The sequence below is a fragment of the Cebus imitator genome, unplaced genomic scaffold (assembly GCF_001604975.1).
Source record: "Cebus imitator isolate Cc_AM_T3 unplaced genomic scaffold, Cebus_imitator-1.0 Scaffold87, whole genome shotgun sequence".
Classification (NCBI taxonomy): domain Eukaryota; kingdom Metazoa; phylum Chordata; class Mammalia; order Primates; family Cebidae; genus Cebus; species Cebus imitator.
Window position 1 is genome coordinate 5,458,280 of NW_016107402.1, and position 8,521 is coordinate 5,466,800.

General features: G+C 49.1%; 1 protein-coding gene and 1 non-coding gene across 6 annotated transcripts; both read right to left on the reverse strand.

Annotated features, from left to right (window-relative positions):
- Positions 1-894: 894 nt before the first annotated feature.
- IFI6 (interferon alpha inducible protein 6) lies at positions 895-6,504 on the reverse strand. 5 transcript variants are annotated; one of them, XM_037740711.1, is made up of 5 exons: positions 6,427-6,504; positions 3,741-3,869; positions 3,286-3,366; positions 3,054-3,203; positions 895-1,296 (listed from the first exon to the last, which is right to left on the reverse strand). In XM_037740711.1, the coding sequence occupies exons 2-5, from the start codon at positions 3,832-3,834 to the stop codon at positions 1,196-1,198; spliced, it is 426 nt and encodes a 141-aa protein (XP_037596639.1). In that variant the 5' UTR covers positions 3,835-3,869; positions 6,427-6,504; the 3' UTR covers positions 895-1,195. The 5 variants fall into 5 exon arrangements, with proteins under 5 accessions (XP_037596639.1, XP_017390207.2, XP_017390205.2 ...); XM_017534718.2 differs by having other exon boundaries at positions 3,765-3,866; positions 6,305-6,456; XM_017534716.2 differs by having other exon boundaries at positions 3,286-3,371; positions 3,758-3,866; positions 6,305-6,456.
- Positions 6,505-8,417: 1,913 nt separating this feature from the next.
- LOC119472148 lies at positions 8,418-8,521 on the reverse strand. The gene has a single exon (XR_005201262.1). It is a non-coding gene; the product is annotated as a U6 spliceosomal RNA (small nuclear RNA).

The following is an 8,521-nucleotide window of genomic DNA, read 5'->3' on the forward strand; positions in this document are numbered from 1 at the left end:
AAAGAACTGGTCATTTCCAGTATCATTCAGCCTGAGGACTGCTGAGGGCTCAGATCTAAATTCCCAGGACAGAGCTGTCCACCTCTCTCTGGCCTTGATGCTATCCAAGGGAATAAGTGGAGGGGGCTTCTTCTGAGGGCAGAGACCCTAATTTGGTGCCCAACTTTGGAAGAAAGGAAGAATAGGGCCTGTGAGCCCCAGAGAGTAAACCCTGACTCCAAAGTCAGATGATCTAATTTCTGGTTGTCACTTGGCTGTTTCCTCTTTGTTTATGCAAGTCCTTAATCAATCATAACTGACATTTACGGAGTGCTTCCTATGTGCTTGGGCTGTCCTTTCCTTCCTATGCAGAAGGGCTATGAACTCCATATGCAAACTGTTCTCCCTATCCTAAGAGTCCTATGAGGAAAGAGAGGCCTTGCGGAGCTCTCACAAAGCTGCTGTTACGCCCTTTCCCCAGAGCGAGGGGCTGGCCTTATATTCTCCATCTGAAGGTGATCACATCATGAGAGAATGGAGACCTGCCCTCTCCATCTCCGCCTAATCAGAGAACTAGCAGGAAGCTTCTCTCAGCGAGAACAAACTGAGTTCTGCCTCCCCAAGCATGCTGTGGAATCGAGCTTGCTCATTTAGACAGGAGGCCCTGCTAGGCAGGAGTCCAGAGGAGGGGATGTCTGAACTGAGTCTGGAAGGATGGAAGGGCGTTTTTCAGGCAGATGAGCTTCCAGAGACAGAGAGACCAACACGCGCTAAGCCCCAGAAACAAAACTGGTTGTGTTCCGGGGGCTGTGGCTGACTCGAGGGGAAACGGGAATGGGGGTGTATGGATGGCGCAGGCCAGAGCCAGATTGTGCTGGGCTTCTCGCTGCGAACACGACTGACAGCAGACAAAGGGTTTTCTGGGATAACTTTATTCTGTTTTCTCATCTAGGTTTTGGGGAGAGTGACAGAGAAAATTCTAGATTTTGGGAGTGGTCAGTACATGCTTGTAATCCTACTTGGGAGGTTGAGGCAGAAGGATCACTTGAGGCTAGGAGTTGGAGGCTGCAGTGTGCTATGATTGCATCTGTCAATAGTCACTGCACTCTAGCCTGGACAACATAGTGAGACCCCATCTGTGAGTTCTAGGGAAAGTTCTAGATACTCACTGGCAGAGTTAGGGCAAGGAGGAAGAAGAGGTCCTGGGAGCTGCTGGCTACTCCTCATCCTCTGCCTCCTTGCTATCTACGTACTTGTGGGTAGCGTAGCCCAGCAGGGCACCGATCTTTCCCATGATGACGCTGCTGCCACCGGCCCCTGTAAGGCAAACACACATGAGTCACTGGGGCCCAAGTGCCAGGCCTGAGAATCCAAATGTCTGGAAACCATTGTTTGAGTCCAAGCCCTCATTTCTAGATGGAGAAACAGAGGGCCTGAGAGGGGATGGCACTACTGCAAAGTGCGTCCCGTTTTTGTCCTGCCTTGACAGCCCAAACCAGAGATGTGTTTCAGTGATGAAAGCGGCAAAAATAATGGCTTCTTCACTTCATGTCTGCCATGAAAACATCGTGTTATTAATTGTGCTAACAGCCTCCTCCGTGGAGCCCTCACTGTGTGGGTGGGGGGATTCACAAGACAGGGATCATATCATTTTGTCACAGATATGCGGCATGTGAGAGGATAACTATCTTATAGCCCAGAGGTGTCCCTGGGCTCGCCCCCTCTTCCCCTCCCATTGCAGGGCTGTGGCCCAGTCTGAGCAGTTCTCTCTTCTTTTGGGCTGGTTCTTTGGGCTTTTGCTGTCCAGAGTTGAGAGATGTGAGGTTTAGAAAGGCAGAGGGAAGTTTGTCAGGGGCAGGTTTTCTCCAGGATTTTGGAGGCCTCAGAGAGAGAGGTGGGGGTGGGAGGGGAGAGAGGAGAGAGAAGGAAGTGAGGGAATTTTTTATGAGTCACTCTGGGCAGGCACAGTGGCTCATGCTTGTAATCCTAACACTTTGGGAGGCCAAAGTGGGAGGATTGCTTGAGCCCAGGAATTCAAGACCATCCTGGGCAAAACAATGAGACCCTGTCTCTACAAAAAAAAAAAAAAAAAAAAAAAAAAAATACAAACAAAACAAATTAGCTGGTGTGGTGGCAGTATGTGCCTGTAGTCCCAGCTACTTGGGAGCCTGAAACAGGAGGATAGCTTGAAACCGAGAGTTCGAGGCTCCTGTGAGCTGTGATCACGTGCTGCATTCCAACCTGGGCAATGTGAGACCTTGTTTTGACATAGATAAACAGATCAACAGATCGATCAATCCACAGATAGGAGAGTCACTGTGAACTCTGTATCTGTTCCCTTCATGGTGTTCAAAAAATGCAAATCAAGACCAAGGTTGGTGTGAGATTGATTTGAGTTTCTCTGCTACGTGTATTTGCCACTGTGGTCTCTGAGATTGAGAAGGTTCAAAAAATGTTAAACTGAGGATGATCATCCCAATGGACAGATGAGAAAACTGAGGCTTGTTGTGATTTGACCAAAGCATCAGTGGGGCACCCAGCCTTTGAGGTTGAGAATGGGGTTCCTGGCATCATACTGACTGGGTCAGAATGTAGGCTGTGGTCTAAACTAGCAGGGAAACTTGAGCACATTACTTATTTCCTGGCCGGGTGCAGTAGCTCATGCCTGTAATCCCAGCACTTTGGGAAGCCGAGATAGGCGGATCAGCTGAGGTCAAGAGTTCAAGGCCAGCCCGGCCAACAAGATGAAACCCCATCTCTACAAAAAATATAAAAATTAGCCAGGGGTGTGGTGGCATGCACCTTTAATCCCAGCTACTTGGGAGGCTGTGGCAGGAGAATTGCTTGAACCCAGGAGGCAGAGGTTGCAGTGAGCCGAGATCGGGACACTGCACTCCAGCCTGCGTGGGTGACAGAGCCAGACTCCGTCTCAAAAATAAATAATCACTTAATTCCTAGTAAACTACTTAATTACTTGAGTAAATTACTTCCTGAGTGCCTCAGTTTCCTCATATGTACGACGAAAATAATAGCAGTAAAGAACGTCCCACCAGGGGCCCAGGCGGTGCACTTACCGAGGCTCTGCAGCGTGGCCACCAGACCCCCAGCGGGCACGCCGCCCCCGTTCGCGATCGCAGACCAGCTCATCAGCGAGGCAGCCATCGAGTTGGCCGCTATGCCCGCGCCGGTGAAGCCCAGCATCGGCAACCCGGCAACCGCGAGTCCTAGAGGAACACGAGCGGGTGAGGGAGCGCCCGCAGCAGAGGCCCGTCCCACCTGCCCGAGTTCCCCGCCCTCCAGACCCACCTCCTCCAACCGCCATATAGGTCAGGGCCTTCCAGAACCCGGAACCGCTGTCCTCCGAGCTCTCCGAGCGCTTTTTCTTGCCTGCAGGAGAGCGGACAAAGCGTAGTAGGGGCTTTGGGGTGGGGCGCAGGGGTCCCCTACTCTGTGTCTGATGCTCAGGACTACTCCAGGATGCGGGGGCCGCCACTCTCCTACTCAGAGAGCCTCACAGAGGGGAAGGGACTTTTCCCAAGGCGCCGAGCCTGGCATAGACTGGCATGGAATAAATTTAGGTAGGATAGAGGAATGGACACAGTAGTGGGATTTGAATCTGGGACTCTGCAGACACCAACCCCGGGCTTTCCATTGGAATGGACGCCAGGGTCTCTACGGAAGCACGCCAGGGTCTCTACATGAAACTCTCCCCTTTATCCCACACGCCGCCCATCCTCCAGCACCCTTATCTGCCTCCTTACCTGTCCCCTTATCTGCATCCTTACCTGCCTCCACTCCGCTGCAAGTGAAGAGCAGTAGGTAGCACAAGAAAAGCGATACCGCCTTCTGCCGCATGGTGGCGCCGCGCTCAGGCTCCGTCGCTACACCTCGGAACAGGCGAAAGGGAGATGGTCCCCGGGGCCTTTTTGGAGCTTATCAGCTCCGTGGTTTTCCCTTCCAATTCGAAACTGAATCAGTGAAAAGCAGCGAGGTGCAGCGAACGGAATCCAGGACCCCTCTCAGGAGCCTCGGGAATCCGTTTCTTCTCGGCATCAGTGGCAGAGATGTCTCTGCCCCAACCGGTGGGTGTGCGGATTCTCACGGTGTCTGGCACATGGTAAGCTCCGCAGATGTCAAAGTCATGACTGTGGTTGTTCTTGGCCTTGTGGCCAAGTGACCTTGGACCGGACACTAGGGTACTTTGCTCCAATAGAGCCTATTTGAGAGTATACTTGTGAATTTATAAACTGTTCCACGCTGTATCCCCGGCACTTAGAACACAGTACCTGACGCGTAGAATTTGCTTAAAACAATTTTTTAAAAGATAAACTCATTCTTAAAATGCATTGAATATTTACAGTCACCAAAACATTGGCCTCACATCAACTTAATTTTTTCAGAAAGAAAGCACAGAAAGGTGTGTGGAAAAAGCAACTCAGTTTCCCTCACTGTACAAGAGGCTTCTGACAGCGGATGTGTGGGGGTTTCTCCCCACCAGCAAGCAAGCAATCAGTCCTCTGCTGAACACCAGCTGAGGGTCCTCGAAATCCATTCTGACGCCAGCTATGCGTAGCTAGTGGCTAATCCCACGTGTTGAGGGTTCAGTCCCCCAGACTGCCAATCGAAAGCCCCAGGTTGTTTTACCTGTATCCTCGCTTTCTCCTGTATACCTGCTTCTGACTGACTGTAAATTGGGGTTTCCACAATTCCCTCCTGGAGCTTTGTTCATTTGCTGGAGCAGCTCACAGAACTCAGGGAAACACTTTCCTTACATTTACTGGTTTTTTTCTTTTTTTAAAAAAATTGGTTTTGTTGTTGTTGTTTTAGACAGGATCTCACTCTGTTGCTCAGGCTGAAGCGCAGTTGGCTCCATTCCAGCTCATTGCAATCTTCACCTCCCAGGCTCAAGAGATCATCCTGCCTCAGCCTCCAGAGGAGCTAGGACTACAAGCATGCACCACCATGCCCAATTAATTTTTTATTTTATTTTATTTTGAGATGGGAGTTTACCATGTTACCCAGGCTGGCCTTGAATGCCTTAACTCAAACTATCTGCCTTCCTCAGCCTCCCACAGCACTGGGATTACAGGCTTCAGCCACCGTGCCCAGCCACATTTACTGGTTCCGTAGAAAGGATATTACAAAGGCTACAGATGAAGAGATGCATAGGGCACGTGTGGGAGAAAGGACATGCAGTTTCCATCCCTCTCCAGAAGCACCACCCACTTGGAACCTCCCTGTATTCGGCTGTCTGGAAGCTCATCAAACCCTGTCCTTTTCTGTTTTTATGGAGGCTTCATTACATAGGCACAATTGATTAGATCATTGCCCATTGGTGATCAGCTTAACCTTCAGCCCCTCTCCCCTCCCTAGAGGAAGTGCCAGCCCTGTCAGCTTTTACACCGTTATCACTCAAAAGATAGTTATCACTTTGAAGCTTCCAAGGATTTTAGGAGTTGTATGCCAGGAACCGGGGGATGAGAATATATATTTCACAATATCACAACGAATAAAGGTCACACAGCAAATTGTGCAGGGTGGATACACATTCAAGACTGTCAGAATTCAGAACTCTTTCCTTTATACCACAAAACTGGAAAATGCATATGCCCTCAGACTCACCTCCAATGTGATCTTTGTCAGCTCAATGCTATTTCTTTAAATTAAAAAGAAAAACAAGAAACTCGAGTCTCTCATGTATCGAATACTTAGCACTTTTTGGTGTGAGATCCATTTGTACCTATAACAACCCCATGAAGTAGGTACCATTGTGATCAACCACATGTTACAGATAAGGAAACTGAACCTTAGAGAGGTTAAGTAATATTTTCAAGGGTACCTAGCCAGGGCGTGACAAAGTCAGGATTTAAAACCACAATTGGCTAATTCCCAAGCCCACATTTTCAACAGCCACTCCAGATGGTTTCATCTGTCCTCAAAGATGAACTCACCGTCACATTGGATCCTATAATAAAGGGGCTTCTAAAATCATCCAGTCCTTTGAGCAGGTAAGACAACTTAATCTCCCTTTTACAGGGAAAGTAATTAAGGCTCCAAGAGGTGACAAGGTTAAAGCCACAGATCACTGATGTGGCACATGTAAGCTGCATCTCATGCCTCTTGGGGTTTTGTATCCCCGTCTCCCTAAAATCTCCCACCCACCCTCTTAGGCAAGTCCAGCCCAGGGCACTAAAAGGGACCCAGGGGGTGCTGCCTCCCTGGAGAAGGGGCCTCCCAGCTCTCAGAACATGATGTTTACAGGCAGGCAGGCAGCCTGGCAGAGGGTGGCAGCTTGATGCCCACACTTCATAGCTCCTGAGTTTACCTTGGAGGAGAGAAGAGAAGCAATCTTCCTGCCCGGAGCCTGCTGATAGATGGGCACAGCGGCGAGTAAACGGTTCTCTGGCTGAAGGCGGGCTTTTTATCACCACTCGCACGTCCCCCCACAGGCAGCCAATCCCTGCCGGAGATTCTATTCCTGCACTCTGCAGTTTCATTTTCTCCTCTCTCTCAGTTTCTGCACTCTGCAGAGTTTCATTTTCCCCTCCCAGATCCACCCAGCAGAAGCGTTTGTGTGCTGCCTGCTGGCAGAAAAATGTAATTCAAGCTGAGGACTTCTGGAGCCACTAGGGTATTCAAAGCATGTCACACTATAGCGAGAACCACAGCCACACTGGGTTTAGTGAAGCCTGATCACCAGTTCCCCTGGGGCACAGAGGCCTTTCACCATTCATTCCAATTAATAAACAACACCTGCCATTTATTGAGCACTTTCTGCATGCCACGGTCTGTGCAAAGTGCTCTATTTACGTGATCTTTTTCCAACCCCACAGTAGTCTTGTGACGTATCACATGCTGTTTATAATCCCCCAGAACTTTGGAAATTAAGTCGCTTTGTTCCATTGTTCTCTCAGGCTGGCTGCTTCTGGGTCATGGGCATACGGTAAGACCAGCGAAGCCTGTGTTCATGTGGCCATCATGATACATCTTGAGTTTCAAGATGGGTCCCCTGGCCCTAGGTAATGAACTGAACATTCTTTAAAGCCTTTGGATGGTGATGCTTGCAGAAGCACTATGGGTCAGAAATGCAACATATAGTTGGAGAACATAGAAATTCCAGTAAGGATGAATCATTGCCTTCTCCCAGGGTGGAAGGAGTCTTGAAATAATTGACCTGCCACCAGATGGTTGGCTATTTTCATTGAACAATTTTGCCATATTGCTACTTGCTGCTAGTAGACTGGCTATATTTTGGCAATTGCTAAATCAGCTTTGGTGAGAGGGAGCCCAAGTTGTTGGACTCATTTCTTTTCTTTTTTTTTAATGGAGTCTCACTCTGTCACCAGGCTGGAGTGCAGTGGCTTGATCTCAGCTCACTGCAACCTCTGCCTCCCAGGTTCAAGCGATTCTCCTGCTTCAGCCTCCCAAGTAGCTGAGATTACAGGCTCACGCCACCATGCTCTGCTAATAATTTTTTTTTTTTTTTTTTGTATTTTTAGTAGAGTTGGGGTTTCGCCATGTTGGCCAGGCTATTCTTGAACTCCTGACCTCAGGTGATCCGCCCACCCGGCCTCCCAAAGTGCTGAGGCTACAGGGTGACCCGCTGCGCCCAGCCTCTTTGCTGTTTTGTTGATTTGTTTGTTTGTTAGGGACAGGGTCTCACTCTGTCGCCAAGGCTGGAGTGCAGTGGTACAATCATAGCTTACCGCAGCCTCGACTTCCTAGGCTCAAGCAATCCTCCCACCTCAGCCTCCCAAGTAGCTGGGACTACAGGCATGTGCCACCACACCCAGCTAATTTTTATATTTCTTGTAGAGATGGAGGTCTCGCTACATTCCCCAGGCTGGTCTCCAACTCCTGGCTTCAAGTGGTCCTTCTGCCTGGGGCTCTCAAAGTGCTGGAATTACAGGTGTGAGCCAATGGGCCTGGCTTCCATCACATATTGAATTGCAGCTCTACCCCAGAATATATAGCTACCTGGCATCTAGTCAGATGCTTAGTCACTACTGGGGAACGGTGACACATCAGAGTCTCTTTTCCCAAGGGGACCACAGTAAGCATAGCCTTACTCCAGAATCCTAAGAATCCTAATGCAATTCTCCTATTTGGGCTTTCAGAGACTCTCTACAGAATCTTCCCCCCACCCCCTACAGAATCTTTATCCATCTTTACACAGATATAGCCGGCAACATTGCATCTGTAGGATCACATAATCAGAAGTGGCAGCATAGTTTCATGACCTGAACCTGCTACACAGCTAAGAGGAAAGAAAATAACCAAAACAACCTAAAGTGCATTTTCTACGCTCTCACTCAACACAACAATCGCCACAGAAGACTTCTGTGACCAGATGTGTGGGTGGGGATTTTTCCCACACCCCAAGCAGCAGATACCAGCTGGGTGTCCTCTGATCCAATTTCTAAAACAATTATTAAAATAAAAATATGGAATGCTTCACAAATTTGCATATGATCCTTGCAAAGGGGCCATGCTAATCTCTGTATTGTTCCAATTTTAGTATATGTGCTGCTAAAGTGAGCAC

Bases quoted from the DNA above. Each gene is read 5' to 3' on its own strand.
- IFI6 (XM_037740711.1), bottom strand. From the start codon at position 3,834: ATGCGGCAGAAGGCGGTATCGCTTTTCTTGTGCTACCTACTGCTCTTC. The intron at 3,367-3,740 runs GTAAGGAGGCAG...GCTCTCCTGCAG, and splicing joins GGATGCAGATAAGGGGACAG to GCAAGAAAAAGCGCTCGGAG. The intron at 1,297-3,053 runs GTAAGTGCACCG...TTTGCCTTACAG, and splicing joins GGCCACGCTGCAGAGCCTCG to GGGCCGGTGGCAGCAGCGTC.